General features: G+C 38.9%; 1 protein-coding gene across 2 annotated transcripts in view; it reads left to right on the plus strand.

Annotated features, from left to right (window-relative positions):
* Positions 1–4,861: 4,861 nt before the first annotated feature.
* spock3 (SPARC (osteonectin), cwcv and kazal like domains proteoglycan 3) overlaps positions 4,862–22,657 on the plus strand; it is a 30,066-nt gene continuing 12,270 nt past the window's right edge. Inside the window, exons 1-4 of one of the 2 annotated variants that reach the window (XM_041785045.1) lie at positions 4,862–5,001; positions 5,154–5,276; positions 22,415–22,423; positions 22,520–22,559. In XM_041785045.1, coding sequence (XP_041640979.1) covers positions 5,154–5,276; positions 22,415–22,423; positions 22,520–22,559 — 172 coding nt within the window. In that variant the 5' untranslated portion in view covers positions 4,862–5,001. The remainder of the gene's footprint in view (positions 5,002–5,153; positions 5,277–22,414; positions 22,424–22,519; positions 22,560–22,657) is intronic. The other variant, XM_041785046.1, reaches the window with a different exon arrangement.

Consider the following 22,657-nt stretch of genomic DNA (forward strand, 5'->3'; position numbering starts at 1 on the left):
TATCCTGTCATAACTGAGATGAGATCATGTTTGTGTTGATGTGAGAGAACAAAGCATGCCTCAAAGAAGACCGGTGCTTCCTGCTTCTTTAACCACAACCCTCCTTTACTACCAATTTCCTGTTTACAAGCTGCACACTTCCTGATGGGGCGAATACAAAACTCGCATCACATTCTTCTTTTTTCCGTCTCTACCTGAGTGTGTTCATACAATCGACTGTTTAGCATCCCGACAGCAGGAGACATCGTGATACACCCTCGTGTGTCCCTCTGATGCAGTCATGCATGCTTCATAGTTCTAATTTGACTTTCAAATATCTGCACACTGCCATGTTTTCTGCATGCCCACACAAACTCACACACATCTTTCTCTTTGCTTCTTCTGAAGATGTGAAGCTGAGGTCAAGGTTGGTTTCTACAGTAACCGTGCTTATAAATGAAGTGACCTGCCTGACCATCAGACCTCTTTATGAAGAGCGTGGTTATAATATTAAAACATCAACTGTCCTCCATACAATTAATTAAATTAAAAGGACGTATGACCAAAACCCACTCTGCCTGACCCCCTAACCCACCCACCCCCCAACAATCCATTCACAGTATTGGCAAAAATGCATCATAAATAAGACACTAGTAATACAGGAAAATGTATGTACCCAGTACACACAGAGGAAATGCCATCTTGAAGGTTTAAAATGAGTAAACACTGGAGGTTAGGTAAAAAGGTAAGGGCAATATGCTCAAACAGGAAAATAAAACACTTAAGAAGAACATAAAAGAAGAGGATAAACTACTAAAAGATAATTCTGAAATTAAAACAGAATAAGATAAAACCTAAATTACTAAAACAGATTAAGATAAGCATATTAAATTCAGGTAAAAGCTAGACCAAAGAGGTAGGTCTTGACTTTGACATCAGTGCTTATGTTTCTAAAAGAAGTGAAGCTGTATGGTGCTAATCTCTGCATGCGCAGGCCCCACTGCTGTGCTTCTTGACATAAATGCTTGACTTTTGAGTTGAATAAGTCAACATATAGCACTACACTACTGTTTGTTGTTTTTTTTAGATTTTGGGATGAACTGCCCCTTTTTAGTGAGAGACAAATGATTTCTCAGCACCGTAGAAGTGGCCACAATACCACTGTTCAGCCTAAAGCAAATAAAATTTAGGTTGAAAATGTGTGTCCCCCCCCCCCCCCAGTTTGTTTCTGCAGCCGGGTCTGATCCAAAGGTTTTTGTTCTCCACTTATTTTGAAACATTCTCTTCTTTGTTTTGTGTATTTATGTTGCTCAAGAAAAGCCCTGAATGAATGTTTTGAGAGATAGCTCAATCAGTGAAGCTGCCTCCATTGAGGGCATGAGGAGGTCACTGAATAATTGAAACATTGTGAATCATATTCCGAGGCCTTTGCAGTCAGTTAAATTTATTACAGTGGAAAATCTTGGAGAATCATTGACCTGCCATATTTGGCAGATTTTAAATCTGGAGGAAGAGAAGTTCAAAGACTTTAAAGATCAAATGCAAGCTGACTGAAGCTACAGTATGTCTACAGGGGCGCTGCCAGGATTTATGAGTCAATTCAATAGCGCCATTATAATTTAAAAACATTAATAGAATTTATAAATTCTTGCCTAGTTGAAATAGCTCATAATAGTAATTTAGAGATTCTCTGGTGAGCCATGAATTTTCTGTCTTAGCAAAACTGGCATCCCTCTTTGGGGTAAAACACAAGAATAGTGGTGAGTTGTAGTCTATACACAAGTTGTAAAGCTTCGTCTCATGTCAAATTTAGCGATTTTAATCTCAGACAGCACCTAAACAAACTAAATGGCCATCCAGAGAGCCTGTCAGTGCAAACACTCCATCCAAACAGATAAGGCTTGTTTATACCTAACCACCAGCACCACGATCTGTAAGCCAGGGCAAGAGAGGGAAACCTAGTTGACACTAAAAATCATTGTCTTCAAGAGTGTTCTTCTAGCCAAGACAGACAGCAGAACAGTTGACAAGGTGTCTGAGAACAATGAGCAGTCATTTATACAAATACAAAAGGTTGAATTTAATACTGGGACACTTTTTGGTTTTCCGTCTCCTATTTGCTCTGTTGCCTTAAATCAAAAGACTGATTATCCATTTCAGATGAACGTAAGGTAACACTTTTCAACAAAGTAAACACATTTTGCATAGTCAGTAGATAAGCAATGAGTAACTAAGTACGAGTTAATCACAAGTTAACAATTACATAATAAAAAAAATAAACAAATCTATATAGTTTTTGGGTATCAAATGCATATCTAATTAACAAATATTAATAAATGAGTAAGTACCTACTATTTAACCATTAACAAATGAGTAAATAACAACTAGTTAGCCATTTATGAATGAACTAACTAATAGATCACCCTTAGCTGAACATTACTTAACAAATACAAAAGGTACATACATTTTTAATAGATAGTAGGTAGTAAATGAGTGAACAACTACTTGTTATCCATTAAGGAATGTATAACTAGGTATTAGTTAACAATTCAAGAATGAGTGACTATCAATTGTATACTATTCATAAGTCATTTTTAACTAGTCACTAGTAAACAATTCAAGGATAACTCATTGAATACTAGTTAACCACTAAGGAACTACCTACTACAACAATAGGGACATTAGCCCTATCTCCCAATAGTGAAGAATCCTTTAAAAAATTCCTGGATCTGTCCCAATGTGCCCCCCACCACTGTATTTATATATGGGTGGACTGTCATGGTGGAAGCATTGCCTGCTGGTGCCAACAGATGCACTGACAGTCACACTGGCTCATCTCTTCGACTGGGTGTGTGTCTTTCAAACTCTATCAACTCCAAAACTGTGAATAGAAGCACACCCAAAATGCTACTGGGATGAAAGTTACTCATGTCCGGCATCTCCTGGTGTAAAGTGATAACAGCGCAGACCTCCGCTATTAGCCCTATCTCCCAATAGTACAGAATCCTTTAAAAAATTCCTGGATCCAGATGGTGATCCAGATCAGTCCCAAAATCTTATCAGTTCTTTCTTGTGCCATTTGTGACATTTCCTGAAAATTTCCTGAAAATCCATCCACAACTTTTTGTGTTCTGTTGCTAACAAACCAACAAACTAACCAACAAATGAACAAACCCACCCTATCACATAACCTCCTTGGCAGAGGTAATTATTACTGAATGAGTGATTAATTACTAGTAAACCGTTAAGGAATGTATAACTAGCCACAAGTAAACAATTCAAGGAAGACTCATTAAATACTAGTTTACCAGTAAGGACTGTATAACTAGCTTCTAGCCAATTTGCACATAGTAGGACTTGTGTGTGTAAGAAGCTTGTTGATGGTTATAGGAAGCGATTGGTTTCAGTTATTTTTTCCAAGGGTGTGCAACCAAATATTAAGTTGAGGGTGCCAACAATTTTGTCTGGCCCATTTTTTGAGTTTTGTGTAAAATTATGTCAATTTTGTCTTTTTTCTTCAGATTTTTTTGTGTTGTTCCAATGCACATAAAGGAAATAAACATGTGTATACCAAAAACATTTGTAATTGCTACAATTTCTGGGAGAAATGGTGTACTTTCTGGAAAAATTCCAGGGGTGCCAAAACTTTCGTCCATGACTGTAGGCACAGTCATGTTGGCATAGAAGTCCCTAAACTGTTGCCACAAAGGTGAAAGCAAAACAATGTCCAAAATGTCTTGATGATGTGAGGCTTACATACACCTGCTCGGCCATGGAAGCCCATTTCATGAAGCTCCCACTGCACAGTTTTAATCCTTGCATTGATGCCAGCTGATGTCCAGGACCCTTCAACTATGGAATCAGCAGAGTGGTCTTCTTCTTCATGACTGAGTTGCTGTTGTTCCTAAATTCTTCCAGTTTCTAATGCGTTGACAGTGGAATATCCATCAGGGATGAAATTTAACAAACCTTCTTTTTGCAAAGTTAGAAAGTGCCATGCATGAAGTCACACCTATTTCGAATCACAAATGTTTGCAAATGGAGACTGCATGACAAGGTGCTTGATTTTATACACTGATTGAAACTGATTGAAACACCTGAATCAAATAACAAACAGGTGTGACCAAATACTTTTGTCTATATGGTGTATATCTTTTTGAGGCCTAATAGAGGTCCCGTCCTCCATTAAGCCCCTGGGTAGTCAGTCCCACGCCACCCCTCCCACTATGATGTCCATGACAACTACAAACTTCCTCACTTTCAGTCACACATTTGAGGAAGAATGTTTGGGACCTTATACTTGAACTTCCCATGAAGGACAGGTGGTGGTTCCACCCACCTCTACAAATCATCCTGAGTGGGCTTTTAAGGAGCATTTCTTATGGAAACTACCATGTTATCTACATCATTACAGTCCTGAGATCACCTCTGCCAGGAATGTGTGAGCATGAAAGTCCCTTCTGAGTCACTATTACCCTGACAAGCCTGAGCAGCTCCCATGTGATGGATTTAACCAATCGGATACATAAGAAATTGATTTGAACACATAACACATGCACTGTGTGTTAAAAAAATAAATAAATAAAATTGTTTTTTTCAACATCAAATAATCGTTTGTAGTGATTTTTTTGACCTTTGGTATTTTTAGTTGTTTTTGTTTGTTTTGTGTATCATAAAACTATATTTTTGCTAGGATACATATCATTCACCCAACCTTTAATCCCATTTTGTCATAAAACGTAATCAGTATGAGACTGTTGTGCGGTGGCCTGATAACAGCCCACAGTGAGCCATCATGACTCTTTCCTCCGCACTGGAGAGGAGAGAAAAAAGGAAAAGAAGGAGAGAGAGCAGCGCGCGCACGGTGTCATGCGCGTTCCCGCTCTCTGCTGCGCACAGACAGCCGGTGCGGCGAGGGAGAGGGAGGGAGAGAGAGAGGGAGAGCGAGAGAGCGCTGCTATTACTAGTGACAGAAAAACGGCAGTGAGCACATACAGTCTGGTGAGCGGTTGATGCGACAAGGTAGGGGAAAAACACCTCCGCGTGATTACACTCAGTGCTTAAGATTAGCATCCTTTGCTAGCTTGGGTCCTCTTGTTTTCAACACAACTGCGGTGTCCTCCAGCCCGGCTCTCATGTCCTCCTCTCTCCGTGCTGTTGTTGTGTGTCCGCAGATGCTGAGCGTCGCCTTGCTCTGTGTGTGCGCCGTCGCCTTCGGACACGTCTCCGCTCGCTCCGACAGCGGCAATTTTCTGGACGATAAGTGGCTGGCCGGAAGATGGGATAAATTCAGAGATGTAAGTCATTATTATTAGCTCCCTTTTCCTCCTCATTATCTCATTTACACCCCCCATCCTCCTCCCCCTCCTTTTTTTTTTCTTTCTTTCTCCCCTATAGCCACCCCTCATTGGCTTGTGATCATGCGCTCCTCGTTTTCTCGTTGTGTCCAAGCGACGCGTCACGGGGCCCGTTGTGTTGTGCTGTGCTGTTTGTCACACGTTTCGTCTCCAGATACAGCGAGACAGTAAATATACCAGCGAGGCAGGCACTAGTCTTCTTTCTGTGAGTGTTTGAGAGAGATGCAAGGCCTCTGAGAAGCGAGCATCGCCATAGAGGCAACACCGAGTCCCCGAAAATGGGGCCTAATTATGGGCAGGTGTGAGGGAGGTAGTCTGCAGCAGGGAAACCTGGAGGATGTAGTTCTATCAAAAAGAGGAATTGACACCTAGCTCAAGGTAATAGCTGGAAACCACCGTTGAATATGATAATATTTTTATTACACTTAGGCCTATATTGTGTGTTTGTTAGGAGAGGGTTAGGCCTATACTGTCAGAATAAAAGCACAGGTAACGGTGGGCATAAAGCACTGTAAGCTCCCTGAAAGGACTTCAAAGGGACATTTCAGTATTTTAGCATTGATTGTGTTGCTGCTGATATGCTTCATAAGGCTTCTGCCTAGTGTCTTGGTGCTATCAGCCACCATTACCCTGATTGACATGTTTATATAAGGTGAGTAATGCTGCTGGCTCCTGGGGTTCATGGCACATGCCTACCATGCAGCCTCTGATTATCACCATTATCAAGCTCACAAGGCTTAAACCCTGCATATCTACAGCAAAGCCTTGAATCTTGACCAGTGGTCATGTGTGGCAGTTATTTGAAGACTAAACCCCCAGTCAAAGCTGAATGGGGCAGAAGCAGTGTGATACAAAGTGAATGGTTGGAGCCAAGACGGCACAGACTCCCCCTTCCTCCTCCATGCCCTTTCATACCAAGAGCAGGATCACAACAGCCCAGTCAGCCTAGCTAGGCCAGGGCTAGCTTAGCAAAACTTAAAGCTCCAGGGAGGAACTTTTAATTTGTGCCAGTTTAGCTGCCTCCAAGTACTTCATGTCCCATACATGTGCACATGTTGTTTTCAAAAATCTTTTTTTTTTCTTGTAACAGTCAGTTTCACTAATTATATCCTGAGGAAAACTAATAAAAAGCTGTTTTTGCAGAAAGTTATTGAACCTTGTTTGACAACTACCCCACTGCAACAGGTGCAGACATAAGAAATAACTAAAACTGCCAGTCTTTGTGCAGCTGGGCATGTTTTGTGGGACATACAGATAACCTTGCAAAGCAGATGGATACACACGTTTCCGTGTTTCTTACTGGTGAATCCATCTTGCAAAGATCCCGTCTGAACCGTTTGGGCGGGTTAGAAATTTACAGGACCAATCAGCGACGAGGGGCAGCGCTTTCGCGGGCATTCCCTTTCCCAAATGCTGTGTATGAGAGGTTTTCCAGATGGATGTGTGAAACAAATCCATCTGGCATGTCAGGTTAAGATACAGAGGCATCGGTAAGAACTTCAGTCTTTTTTATGCACAGTTAAAAACTCACCACAGCAGCTTTAAAGCACCTGAGGAGTGTTCATGTTGAAATTGACTTGTATGTATTAGTAGAAATGCCTTACAGGAGCTTGCATGTGTATCTTATTGCTTAATTCCTGTAAATTGAGAGCAAAGTAAAATTCCTTGTTGGATAAGCATTCTGATTCTGATTCTGAAGTAATTTAACTAAGAAGTTGACCAGAAGGGAAGGAAATGGCAAAAAACAAAAACAACAAAAACAGCTTTTTTGGTAACATGTTAGGAGTAGCTGCTGTTGATTTGGGCAAATGGTGGCACAGTGTGCAGAGCCTAAGTTAGAAGTTAGATCAAAGTTGGCAGTAAGGCCAGATGAACATGCAAACAGACCTAAAACATAAGGAAGCTGGCCCTGGATATGCCAATACTGAATTATCCAAATCACACACTTTTGCCAGTTCACTTTACTGCAGTATACAGTGTTTCAATGATGTAGACAATACTAAAATCAACAGGGTTGTGTTGTTCCAAACCATGCACTGCTTCTTTGAACTTAGCTGGGCTAACACTAGCCACTGCATTTTTACAAATATTAACAATTTGGCTAGAATCTTAACAGACATATAAACAAAACAAAAACCACTACTTTAATGAAGAAGTGGAATTAATAAATTGCATTTAGTCAAATTACTGCAATTAAGTAGTTTTTTTAGGTACTTTTACTTTTTGAGTACATTTTGAAATCAGTACTTTTACTTTACTTAAGTTTTAACCAGATTAACCATACTCTTCATTCAGCACAACAGCTGTTGATCACAGCAAAAACTGGACAGTTGATATCTCAGAGTTAAACATGTCAGTTTCACTCCCAGAGTTTCAAGTGAATTGGGCTTCAGTGTTGAAGTTCTTCAACAGTGTTGATCTACCAGTGTTATTTCAACTCTTTAGAGACTCAAATGATCTAAGCTCCGCCCCTTTCAATTTCAAATCTGGGGGGTGGGGTAGGCTGGTTTTCCCATGATGCCCTTGGGCAGAGTTTTTTTTTTTTATATAAGTGTTTAGTCGTGTTTGGATGCTGCTTGGTATTCAGTGGTTCTTTTTGGATCATTTGCACCATGAGTGAAGTTATCCACCGAGTGATCCTGCATCCAAACCAAAACTGCACTATATGGACAAAAGTATTCTGCAGCCTGACCATTTCACCAGCAGGGTTCCTACCTGTGACTTTTGTTGCTCCTTGAGAAAACATAGTGCCATATTGTTTATCAGTATGCTTTGCCTTGCCATGAGGTTAACCCTCTGCTTTGTTACTCTTACTTTAGTACACTAGGCGTGTACGTTTACCACATTTGCTTTAATCCGTGATTATTATGTGCCACCATTGTTAGTAGCATGTTTGCTACCAGGTGGATGCTACTTTTAGCTAGCACACTAGCCCGCTAGTGGTGACAAATCATGACAGACCTGCTACATCACCAATGAGATGTTGATGAGGGTGGGAAGTGTCCAAAGTATGACACTCATTCCTTGGATGGCTTTGAGTATGCCAGTAGCACACTGCTTTTTTGCCTTCCTCATAATTCAAGCGCACTTATGCACTCAAAATATAAAGTATTCAGTAAAGAAGTAGGCAGTTTGGAACTCATTGGCACAGTTTCTGCAGGGACAATCTGACCCCACTTCTTTTCCTGGCCTCACAAACCTCTCCTCCAGGTATGACAGCCAAGCAGGCCTGCTTGAATACATAGAATTAGACTTTGTTTGCTCAGATTGCGACACATGATGATATTTACTTATTTACTGCCTCTGATTTCAAATACAGAGACTGAATACATTTCTTTGAAACTATTTTGTGAACATTTTTCTCCATAGATGCCAATTTCACTCATTAGATCATATTGTTTTTGTAAAATGTTTGGCTAAAGTGAAAGAAAATTACAGAGGGGGTCACGAGACATGGAGAATGAGGTCGCAATATGCCTTCCTCCAATTTTTAAATGAGTTCGAATTGAAAATGTACCCATTATTGTAAAGGTAAATGCATAGTTAGCTCAATTTAAAATAAAACCATTGTCATTAGGGGAGATTTATCCTGAAATCAAAGTACTTTAAAAACAAAATCCTGAAAATTAAGTCTGAATAAGACTATTTTTTAAATGCCAAGGGCTGAGTGCAGCTATGCAAGAACCACCCCCTGAGACCGTGGGGGTCCCCGGTCTCTGGCACTGTTATTTTGGGGGTTGTGGACTGAAAGGTTTTGGAACCCCTGTTTTAGACAACATAGCACTGGTTTTTCATATTATTCACAAAATATCTTTTGTGCACTTCACAGTGTATTGTTGTGAGCTGTGTGGATGGATAGATGTAGAAATCTGAATGTTATCAGGAAGCTCCCTAGAGCTCTACTTATCCTAGAACAGCCCATTTACGTTTGACTGTCACATCTTGATCTTTATTTTGAAATGATCCATTCAAAATATGTTTATTTTTGCTTAAGTATATCCCTATAGATATATTGTCTATTTATTTATTTTTTTGCTCATAACAAAAACTTCTCAGCTGAATATTAAATGTAATAGCAGAAATCCTTACTCTTATTCTCACTCTAAATTAGTGAATGATTCAAAAAGTCTTTCAGAGAAAGATGTACGTAGGTTTTAGATGCAGTATGTTTGGTGGGATGATATCTTGCCTCTAAGGGCTTTTGCAGTGAATGGACCCACACAAGCAGAAGGGATTTATGCACACTCACACTCATGCACACAAGCAGACACACACAAAAAAAGCAGTTATGACCAAATACCCCCACACACACATTAATTATAAGAAACAGGCACTTTATTCAGGAGCGTTACTGCAATAACAACAATGCACCAGAGAAAATACACTTTACTCTCACACTGGCTTTAATGAGTCGTTTTACCACCGTGCTGCATGCTAGCGCTGTATTAGAGACCTTGATGTATTTGATGTCAGAAAGAGCAGAGAGCAGGAGAAACTTTTTCTTTCAAGTTAATAGTAAGTGCTCTTTTAAATACTATTCTTAATATTTTATGTGTAACAGAATTTTCCTGCCACATTCAGGCAGTGAGAACCTGCCAGCTCAGGTGGACACATGTGATACACCTCAGGTTCACTATTGAGCAGGATTTGGATTATGCAAATGGAGTGTCAGGAGAGAAGAGATGTGATTGGCCATGTGCTGAGCTATTTAAAGAAAGAGAGGGAGGAAGACAGAGGGAAGAGATAGATAGATAGATAGATAGATAGATAGATAGATAGATAGATAGATAGATAGATAGATACGTTTTAACTTTCAGGTTTCAGGCTTAAGAGGTAGAGGTGGAGCACGGTGTGCTCTATAAGTGCGTGTATTTCATTTCCTGTTGAAGGGCTGTGTCCCAGATTGTCTGCGTGTCTCTTTTTGTTCTTGCTTTTTCACCTAAGGGTGCAGTGTGCAAAGGTACTCTTATGAAATGCCGATTGAAAGAGAGACATCGCAGTCTGTGACACTTAGTTTCTGTTCTGTTGAGATGTTTGTCAGCAGTTAGACTTGTATCATTACTATGTTTATATTGGTACAGATAGAACAAAGCATGTACAAATACAGGCCAAAATAACTTTATATATGCTGCTACTCAGTGTAGTTTAAAATAAAAGTCTGATGCACTTACACTGTTTTGGTTCTAGATTGTATAAAATATGATATTTCAACCTAGTAGGCATTGAGGTGAGGGGTGTACCAATACTGAACAATAATATTGAAAATCAATACAGATATGGGCAATTTTAATCAGGCTGTCAAAAGTATAATTGCTGTTTGTTTATTTTTATTATTATTATTTATTTAAAAAGTATTCCAAAAATACAGGGCATGTCATGTATATACTTGATTTAGGATTTGTGAAAAAAAAAAAAAAAATACTTGCCACCTGGTTAGTAACAAATTTGACAAAAAAAAACTTTAATTTGTAGGTTGAAATAATGAAAATGGAAATGTGAAACTGCTATTTTCAGAGAATTGAAAAAAAAGCATATTTGTTCATTAGTTGCATCAAATTGTTGTAAAGATTGGAAAGCCATTAAAATATGTGATTCAGTCATGTTGTGAACCAGACATTGTGAAGATATCATACAATGAATTGCATGCAGTGATAGCCCCTGAGCTAGGAAGCGACATGTTCATGAAGCACGATGTGTGTGGAACAGTTTCATACATAGCGGAAATAAGGAAGAATGTGAATATTGCAGTTTAAAAATCAATGTATTTCTATAACTAGAATTACCGCTTGTCAGTTACATGCCTCAATGCAGGGCTGTACGTTAACTTTTTTTTTTGCCCTGGTGCTACAGAGGTTGAAAATCTTGTAGCACTGAACAAAAAACCTGTAGCACAATATATAAAATGTTTGTTACAGCTATAAAACCAACATGTAACCAAAATATATGCTTAGTAAGTGAATGTACTTGAAAAACAAAACCAAAACAGCCTAAATTACAATTATCTTTAATGTCTATCAAAGCAAACAGCCAATCACAGAGAACAGAGTCACTGATGGTTCATCTCTACATTCAGACACAAAACAAGAGCAAACTACTGGAAGCTGACTAACTTTACAGAAGTGTGGTGTTTAAAGGTGATTAGAGCAGTATGATTTGGAAATCAGACTTTGAGATCAGACAGAAGAGCAAACGAGCTCAGTTTGTGCTGCTGTTTGCTGCTGGAAACCTTTTGTTTGTATCCATCTTTTTTTTTTTTTTTTACTTTTGGCAAGACTGACTGACAGCTGAAGTCTTTTTCTGTGTTCATCCTTATTACTGAAACTTTAGTGTGTTCTAGAGACTGAAGTATGTTTCTTTGTTGATCCTTAAACTGTGTTTCAAGGACTGAAGTGTTAGGTCTAAACTACATTTATATACATTTATTTATTATTTACATTTATACATTTATATTGGTATTGATATCAGCTAAATTTAATTTGTAAATATCCCCATATTGTATAAACCCCAATATTGTGGGTTCCTAGTCAAACTAAGAAATAGAGTAAAGGTTTATGTTCTTATGTGGGCCTTTTTAAATGGATCTCTTGCAGGCCATTTCAAAAGGACCAAGGGCCACAGTTGGCCCACAGGCCACAGTTTGGACACCCTTTATATATTTACAGATACTCAGAGTAATAGGACAATATTCCTAACATTAGTAGAAATTAATCATACACTGTTAGAGTCTGGTCCATATTGTAGTATCACACTGGGCTCTGATGTTTATAGACCTAATGTCAATGAACAGATGCTCTTTTCTCTCTAACAGTGTAATCATAACATTAGTACTATTGGAGTTCAATGATAATAAAAAACAAAAAACTATCTCTAAATTGCGTCTTTACCCCAACAATACACACAAAGTTTCTACAGTGTGGGGCTGTATTATCTACTCCTCCGTGCTCCTCTCTCTCTCCCTCTCTCTCTCTCTCTTGCGCTCCAGACGCACAGGATTGCACATGACGAGATGAAAAAACATTCTGCTTGAGTCTAAAATGTACCAGAAATAAGAAATAAATGGATTGGGCATGAAATTCAAATCTCAAATCAAAGTAGAGTTAAGTTTTTGGGGCAACAAGCCAAACCTAAAGTCTTATCTGCGTGTCTGGCATGCACACACCTCTCTCACTTTGTCATAGCACCTGTGCGATGAGGAGTGAAAACCTCTTAGCACAGACCAATTTTCTCGTAGCATTTGCGACATATATGTCGTACTGTACAGCCCTGCCTCAAGGTGTGTGATAAGCAGCGTTACTACACAAGTAAGTCAAAATTTGACGAAAAATCCCTGAATACATTTTTGAAATGCTGAGCTCATAAGCTTTAAGATAACAGTGACCTTGGTCCAGTACCTCTAAATTGTGATTATTTTGTGGGTATACTGTTTTACAAATCCATTGCATGGTGTGTATTTCAGATTCATCTGTGAAGCCTCCCATACAAAGCGTTTGGGAAGAGCATGGCTTTAAGAGAAAGTAATTGGACAAACGTCCTGTCACATTCATTACAGGCTGATCAATGCAACAAGGCAAAATGAGGTAGCGGACATGTGCAGCTCCAGTAGAAGCTCCAGTAGAAGCCTGCACTCGACAGTCTGGTAGAGCCGTAGTTTCCGATCAGTGGCTCTTATCCCTTGTTTGAATAAAGAAATGGGGCCCAGCTATGATCAAACTGCCGCTATAGCTACATCTGAGCTAAATGCTACATCAGCTTACAGTACAACTATAAGCCCTACCTGTAACTATAGCAAACTCATGCTGAAGCAGGTCAGGAGAAGAGTATTTACCATCATGAAAAGCTTTCAGTGCTGTTACCTGCTCTTTATTCAACAGAAAAATGTGCTCCACTTCTGATAAGAACTCTCACTATACTAGCGCTACATCCAAGCTAAATGCGACACCAGCGACAGCCATTGCTATTGGCTTTTGAGTACAACTAAACCTCAACTGTAACTACCTTCTCATTGTACTCAGATAACACTGATTGGTCAGGTCTGTTCTCAGACCAGAGCAGTAATTTTGGACTGGAGCTTTACAAGATGGATCTGCCTGATGACAGACATGAAATCTGGCCAATCCATCTGCTTTGCAAGGTTAACGTTTACTAGAAATGGACAGACATATGAGTGAATGGCCATGATCTTTGATCCATGAACTCTAAAATATAATCAGGTCAGCAGTCAAAGTGGACATTTGTGTATACTTTTAAATAAATTTCTCCAAGCATTCTTTAGATATTGCATCGCAGGTAATGGATGACCTGGACGACATATTCCGACCTTTGACCTCTAAAATCAAATCAAATCAGTTCATTCTTAAGGTCAGCGTGGGAACCTGTGAAAAGTTTGCAAAAATCCCTCAGAGCAGTCTTGAGATATCAGCGTTTACAAAAAATGGCCCTGACAAACAACCTGAAAACATAACATGCCCAGCCACAGCTGTTGTCGACACAGAGGCCTGAAAATAGGTCAGTATCTTCATGTGCTGTAGTTTGAACTGAAGCTGGTCTGATTAGCGTAGTCACACCTAATAACACATGCATCCCAATACTATCACAGAGTCACGCACTGCATATAGAAGCTACAGCTGGAGGGGCCGGTTTACATTAAAGGGTGGCAACAGTTTGTCGTGACACATGCTGCACTATCTCTAAGCCTGCAGAACTGTTCCAATGAGTTACATACAGCATATAAACAGAGGGGTAGGATAAGGTTGAAAAGAGAACTAAGTATACATGACCCTGATGAGAAGAAAAAAACACATTAGAACACACAGTCTAAGTGTGTTTCATTATATACTCACAAATGCACCTTTAGCTTTTTGAAAGCTGCCCATTAAGCATTAATCCTCATCCTAAGGTTAAGAGATTACTAAATTCTGATGTAAATATCACTTATTTAAAACTAATTCTATCACCCAGTTCTTGAATTAAAAAAATGCACGCTTACTTTATTTAGTACTCAAAGCCATGCTAACTGCAGGTGCTGCCTAGCTTCACTAACCACAAGACAAAGCTGGTGTTAGCTTGTGGTACAAAATGTTAAAAGCAGAGTTTAAGTGCTACTGCTACATACATTGTAATGACACTCAGTTTTCAAGTATGTTCTTTATCTATGAAGCTGTATATATTCTTAAGTGAAGTAAGCTTTCAAAAACTGAAAACAGGAAAGGGATGGGAGGAGTTTTGGCGAGTGAAAAAAAAAAATTTCTCTCTTATACCAACATGTCTTTATGACATTCTTTTCTGGGTAAGTTTAGCACATAAAACACTAAAATGTTATTTTTGCAATTCATGTTAGAGCTGTGATGATGATAACTGTACATTAGAAATAGCCTACTTTACCAGAGTCTTCGCTGACAAAGACATGACCTACATTTTTATTCTTATACAGCTTAAAACTAGTCAAAGCTTACTGAAAAGAGACTCAACACACTTAAAGTGTGATGATGGATTCATGAACATAAATTTTGGTTTTTCTCACACATTGACAATACTTGGGTGGGCCAGCCAGGTGTATGTACAGCCAAGCATTTTTGTAAAAAAAAAAATGCTCTTTTTCTTTTTTTAAATCATACAAAGCAGTGTTAATTTTGTCAGCTATTTTTAATTCTAGTCTTAGTCTTAGTCTTTAGATGAAATGTCTTTTAGTTTTAGTCCCATTTTAGTCATTTCTGCCCTTTTTAGTTTTAGTTTAGTTTTAGTTGACAGAAACTCTGAAACATTTTAGTCTAGTTTTAGTCCATAAAAATTCCTCACATTTTAGTCTTTATTTTTAGTCCAAGCATTTATTTTCTTGCGTGATTCTGGTACCAAATCATGGTACCGTGTTCTCTGCACTTTGCCAGACCTGGGGTCCCTGCTTTCTACTGCTGAGAGAAAGAAGAGATACAGATGCTTTGTTTTTAGACAGATTTACCACCAGTGGAGAAATATCACTGATTTTGAATGTCCAACGAAAACTACATTACATTTTAGTCTTGTTTTTGTCATCTTGATGAAAACTAAACTTACTTTTTGTCAGTTTTAGTCATCACAGATCTGTTTTTGTTAGTCTTAGTCTGATTTTTGTCATGGAAAAAAAGGCTATGATTTTTAATCATAGTTTTAGTCGACAAAATTAACACTGATATATAGTTATCATTTACAGCATGATGGGGTGGATGTGCGTCACTTTGGACAGAAGCATCTGTTGAATGACACTGGAACATTGTAACATTTGAATATGAGAGAAATGGTAAAATTACACACATGCACTAATTAATCTAATTACTGTACTGATTTAATCTGGTAACTTTCTGAAATACTGCTAGTAATTAATCTATTTACTATAACTCAAATGCTGAAGATTCTCTCTGTGACCAAATGCCTCACTCATTATTAATGTGATCTATTTACTGTACTCAAATGCTGCAAGTGATTAATCTATTCACTGTAATACTGTAGCTCACTGTGGTAAAACACCTCACATCAGATGCACATCGCTAAATTGTCTTATCTACCTCATGTAAATATATACCCACATCCTTGCATGTTTTATTCTCTGATCATATCTAGTCAGCATTCTTGCACCTTTTGCACATCTTTCATCCATACTATAAATACACATGGACTTTTATATACTAGAAATAATACCTTCAAGAGCTTGTACATATTTAAATCTTAGCCTAATTCTTAATACTTTTTTATTTAGTTTTTGTATTTAATGTTTAATTCCTGTACACTGAGAGCAAAGCCAGCCGGGGTCAAATTCCTTGTTGCATAAGCATTCGTGGCCAATAAAGCTGATTCTGACTCTGAAAAGGGCGTCCTAAAGGACAACCCTTCGGGACATGTGCCGATTGAAGTGCGACATCTCATGCTAAAATGTAGGCTTCATATGCTTTCATTTTGATGTGTTTCTGCAACTTCTCACTGCTGCTTGACCGTGTGTTTTTGCACTCAAGGAAGATGATTGGGACATACCACTCATTAACAAAAAGCCTTCACACATGCAGCTCACCTGCTATGAACACAGATTATACAGTGAAACATTTCAAAAGGCAAGTGATGTTATCAGAGTGTCTTTATGTAGTATAATGCTGACGAATACTGTTAAAAAAAGAAGTAAAAACTTGGGAAACAGTGAAATTGATGAGCAAACTCCTGACTTATCTATTAATTCATTTAATGGAATTAGTACAATGCACATGAATCAACATAAGCAATTCTTATCTATACTATTATGCCAAATATAGCACAGTAGCCAAATTTCATCCATAGTCCTGAGGCAGATATTTGAAAAAACGCTTAAAACACTGACATTACATTGACAATGTAATTGCATGACCTAATGACAGTATTTATTCTGAAGTTTGGGTTTTCAGCACTGTTTTGCCATTTTACATTTTTCCATCGGTCATGACTGCAGCAAAACCCTCCAGTAGAACCCACTTTTTTAATCTTATGTGCCAATATTCAGTGCAGACTTCTGCATCACTCTGATTTAAAATTTTAGGCGTGTACTGTCACTTTCATCTTTCAGCAAGGCCCATAAGTGGGTCTCCTGTTAAGTGCACTAGATAGGATCTTGGCCACTGATTTACTGTACGTCCTGTTAGGATTGGCTGGAGGGGCCTGGGGCTCTATGAGCTGCACTGGTGCCATCACACGTTTTTTTAGACATTCTGCTCCGTTTGTGGGCCTTGGCTTGCTTTCAGCCCTGCCAAGGTGGTTAGATGAAAGATGAAGGAGAGGAGAAAGTGGCGACAAATACAATGAATGATGTGCTATGATGAGAGAGATGCGTAAATGCTATAGGAGAGAATCTTGTTTAGAGCAGCCTCATTAGAGCAGATTATACCTTTCATCCTCTTCTCACCGCAGCTCTTCTTTGTGTGATATTTTTCACCGTGCATGCCCATCCTGTGTTGCTCAGGCTGTGGAGGGTGAATGATGTAGGGGAGGTACAGAGCTGGAGGCCTTTTCCACTTCAAAGCACCTCGGTGTGTATTTGTGTGCGTGCATGCAGGCGACAAGCTTGAGCAAGACAAGCAGAGCCAGTACAATGAAAACATGCACATATTTCTACTGTTGGAAGTTAGAGAGGAGGGCAGCAAGGAGACGGGAAAGGGAAGGAAGGGTGAGAAAAAGGATTGTCAAAGGCCATTATTGACTTGCAGATAACATAACTCAAAACCAGTTAGCACACTGGCATACTAACATGTTAACAACAAGGGGGAAAACGTGCTGTTGTGCTTGTGTGTGGTTTTAGCTAAAGAAAACACTCTATTAGAGATTTAGAGGTGGATCTACCTGGAGAGGTAAACTGAAAATGGGTTATTTTAGCAGGATGCCATGAGACCTGTTGAGGATTTTTTTTTTGGTTTTGTGTGGTTTGTTGGAAAGTGAGAGGCTGGTTGCATGCATGTGCAGTGGAGTGCATTCATGCGGCTATTTGATGTTTTGTAGTGCTGACAGATTCTGGCACTCCAGCCAGTGCTGTGGTGATAAGTTTGTTTGTTTATAGAGCTCTGTGTGTGCATGTGGAAGTGCATACTGTATGAGTATGTGTGGTTCAGAGCTCTTTTTCTGTGTGCACATTTGCGTGCATCCGCTGATTCCATTATGGAATCACACCGCGAGCACTTTTGTTGTCTTGACTGGTCTGGAGGGCCCAGCCCCATAATGCAATGTTCTCATTATTCAGACTTCATGGTCTGCAGTGCTGGAGGGGGACCATCCTGTACAGAAACAAAAGTACCTTTCTCTTTGGCTTTTTGTCTGCAAAGCTTTCAGCATGCCAGTTTCCTTCAGATTAAGATGTTGAAGTACAGCGCACAAGATGGAGAAATACGTCTTATCCTCTTTTATAACATGGTCCTTTACAGTGGAAGATTAAGATAGGGAGAGGCAATATGATGAGTAAAAAGAAGTATGTGGTGATGGTGCAGAGGATCAGGAAGAGTCAGCAATGAAAGGAATTAATCAGAGATGAGAAAAGGCAAGAGCTGACCTTATCACCTTAAAGATTGCATGAACGAAGGCTCTTCCAGTTGGCATTTGAAAAATAATGAGGATGATGTGGTATAGTGTCAAAGCTTAAGGGTGTGTGGTATGAACACACACTGAACATGTGCATACAAACCATAAAGACATAAAGATGTAGCATCATGCTGAACATGGGTCTGGTCTAGTAAGTCTGGTTGAGATGTGAGTATTCCATCAAAGCGAGTCATGTGTACACTCTCATGTTCAGTCTTGGTAGAGGTGTAACACTCCATTAGTTTCATTGATGTGTTGAGTTTAATTACCATTAAGGACAGCAAATAACCTATGGTTCAGCACTGTCTGAGTCAAATAACAATATGTGTCATGAAATGCAGGTCAGTAATCCTGTTAAGCTCAGTTCAGACCAAAGATTCGTGATGCAACGAGACAGTTTTATAACGTCACTGGGGACACTTGTGTAGGTCAAATCACCCGGCTGATGGTGTTACCGGCGATTCAGTATGACTGGTCCCAAATTGTTGATTTTAGTATATAAGGCATGTCTGAAGGGAAGCCCAGTGAGGAAGTCAGAGTCACCATTACTGTGTTGCAAATGGTCAGCAGTGTTTTAAGCTTTTGGTTTTTGAACAACTTAAACAATACAAAAATTTGGACATTTACATGTATGTGTTGAGGTTCATTTCTCTGATGCTTTGTTTTTCTTGTTTTATTTTAATCTTATTTTATTCATCGTGAAGAACTTTGTGACCTTTTTCTGTGAAATGAGCTCAAAATGTAGTCACTTGCTGGTCACAATGGGGGAGTTTTGGATGACAGAGAAGATTTATTGATTATGTTGAAGGAATAGCCTGTCATTATGACACCCCATGTGAAGTTAACAGAAGATGAGATGTCTCCAGCCACAAGCTTATTTCATTAAAGGTATAAGTCCCTTAAATCTTCTTTGTACCCATGGACTGATTTCAACTGATTGCAACATTAGTTAGCAAGTCATTATCACTGTCTGTGTTCATATTGTACACTAGAGATGTGAATCTTTAAGTATCTCCAGATTCGATTTGATTCTGATTCTGGGGTCGCAATTCAATTCAACTGATTCTTGATTCACAAAACATTCCCTGTTTCTTAAAGAGAGGTGATAATTTCAGCTTCTACTCTGGTCTGTTGTGCATTCAGGGGCTGCATATTATTATTTGCCTATAAAAAGATTAATAGAGAGTGAGTTGAGGAGAGTAGGTGTTACGTTTTAACAAGTGACCGTGTTATCTGGTGACTTGTCAGCTGGAAGAGTCAGCGGTTATTGTAGCTACATTATTAAAGCGCTCAACGTTTCCTGTTATATCTAAGATATGCTTGGAAAATATGAATTTATTGAAAAACTAAACAAAGGGACTCATCAGGCTTTAGAGATCCATTGTTAACCCAGACACGTAGTCATCAGTTAACACAGTCACTGATTAATCCTTAACACCGATCATTGACGTGAAACCAGACAATAGATCTAATTTTTTTTATTGTCTGTGCTGGTCAGCAGTTGTTGGCTGATATTCACTCCGGTTGTGTCTGCATGATGTACATTTGGGCATGCAAACCATTCCTGAAGTAGGCGACATTACTTTAGTGTAGCACAGTAAACAGATACATTGGGTCATGCTTCCTCATACCTGGGATTGTAGAGTCCATTGTGAGTCTTAAAACTTTTCTGTAGGGAAAAGAGGATAGGCTGGGTAACTCAGGGCTCCACAGACAGTGCAGGCAATGCGTAAGTGAATCAGACACAGTATTGTAAACATTACTGACATTAAGAGCTAGTGCTGCTAATGGTAACAGTGTAGCTAATGAGCCATTCACCTCCTGCTGCATCTGTGACTGAGACAGCACATGGAGAAAAATACTTACAGCAGGTCTGCAGTTGAAAATACACTCACGATCTAGTAAAGTACTTAAAACTATTGATTCCTGGAAATTTAAATCATTATAGAATTGTTGACCTTAATATGTGCAATTGTGACATGAATTGATTTTTTCTAGCGCTTCTATTGAACTCTACAATTTTTCTGCACCTGAGACAGACATGAAGTTGAAGTTGAATCTGAAGCACAGGGAGTTGCTGCTATGAAATGATACATTGTCTCCCCCAGCTGCGGTGGTGTAAACTATAGGAATGTTGCAGAGTGATCTGTTGGAAGTAGTTGCAAGTTTTAACTCATCAATGCAAATCTTTGGTCTGATCTGGGTTTAACTGTATAAGTTTCCTTTGCATTTGACAAACACTGCTGTAAGAACGAGAGTAGCAAACAATCTAGCCACATAAATATCTGTTTGTTGTTTCATTCCCTACTGTAAAAAATACAACCCTGATAGTACTAAACAGACATGGAGAAACAGTACATCCGATTAGCTCTTTTCATGAGTGTGAACTTTGTCCTTGCAAAGACTGCCCCTGATTTGGCAGTCTATGTAGACAATGTGTGCTTTTGCAAAAATTGTAAACTGCTTTTTAACCAAAAAAAAAAAAAAAAAACAGCCCACTTTCTTTTCACAATGAACACAATGAACTCTCACTTGATATGACACCTCCTTCATGGCAATGGTTTCAGGCATTAATATAAAAACATAAAAACAATATTAAATGTTGTCACTGGTGGTCTTGTTTGGATTTGCAGGTCTCACAGGCATTAGTGTTAATTTCAGTCTGTTTCATAACTTGTAAAAAATTCATTCCAGTACCTTGAAATTGAATACATCCTGTAAGAGAGATTAGAGCTGCTGTACAGAATCTACAACACTTAGCTCTAACAGGGTGGTTCAGACTCTGGTGTCTGAAGAGCTACACCGTGGGATATTTGCTGATAAGGATTTCTCTCCTTGTCCTCTGTCCCTCCCTTTCCTATTTGTTCTGGCGTCTCACACAAAAAGACAGAAAGACGATGAGAACCACACAGAGAAACAATATTCATTTACAAAAAGTGGGTGCAAAGTGCCACTGAATGTGTAGGGAATTGGAAAATTTGACCCTAATAATCAACTAATAAACCTTTGTATTTGAAGAAAGTCGAGCCAGTAGCTGAAGAGCACAGTGCAGTGTCAGTTTTGAATAAAGTGAACAGAATGTGAGCTCCTAGTAAATAAGATCTCTAAACTCACAGCTCCCTGTTTCTTAAGCTCCTTTGACGTTTGCATCACAGGGCAGCACCCGTGGGTGTGTCTCCCCCTTGGCCTTCTATTAAAAGCCGGCAAATCACTCACCTCAGAGCTCTCCTTATTTAGACTGTCGAAACACAAAGGCAGTGATTGATCCACCGACTGGAAGGTCTCTGAAGAACATTTACTCTTAAACCAAGGACAGGTTAAGCTTCCTTATGTGTGAAACAGTATTATTAATCATTTGTATTGATATTTGTATTTGTTTGTGTGAATATGTGGTTGGCTTTCTTTATTTACAGAGAGCTTTTGCTCCTTAACATCTTGATCTGAATTTAACAGGTGAGGATTCATCCTCGGTGCCTTATTGGTCTTTATATTTGACACCCATGCATGTGCCAGATTCTAATGTTATGGATTATTTCAAGAAGTCCTTTGCAGTAGAAAATTATCTAATTTAAATGAAGATTAAAGTCAATCAGATGCATATTATGACTTCCACAGCAGTGCTATTCAGGCCTTAATTTTACTTAAAGCCCTGAGCTTACCATTTTTCTAACAGCCGGAAATAGGCTTGAAATATGGTTATTGTAGCATTTTCCCATGAGCAAACTTTAAAATAAGTACTCCTTTTATATTTTTGATCTTTCTACCCTGTTCACTTAATGTGTATTTCTTCTTAGAAATTTCCATTAAGGAAAACATGAGGGTACAATAAGCAGTACATGACATAGGGGCCCTTTTTGTGCACTCGACAGCATAAATCTGCCGTCAAAACATCGACCCATTCTCACAGAACAACCCCGTGCTTTATGTTTCCCATACTTCCATTAGTTCATTTCATTTCAAACGAGAAACCCCTATCAAACTAAATTCCTCATTTTCTCTCCTTATGCTATCTCTTAAAGGAAGTGGAGGTTTGTATGACTGCTTCATCTTTCATGCATTAGCAGCTCTAGATGTCATGTGGATGTTAGCTTATGATTTTGTTTATGGGTTTATCTTGTTTTCAGGAGCCTGGAACATGGACTCCATCCAAGCCCTTCGATCAAGGTGGGTGTGAAGAAGAGAGCCTCGAGTGTTTGTGCTGTTGGCTTTGTGATAAAATACAAACAAGAAAAGCAGAGAAAGAACATCAGAAAACCATACTG

This window comes from Cheilinus undulatus, linkage group 4 (genome assembly GCF_018320785.1).
Source record: "Cheilinus undulatus linkage group 4, ASM1832078v1, whole genome shotgun sequence".
NCBI lineage: Eukaryota > Metazoa > Chordata > Actinopteri > Labriformes > Labridae > Cheilinus > Cheilinus undulatus.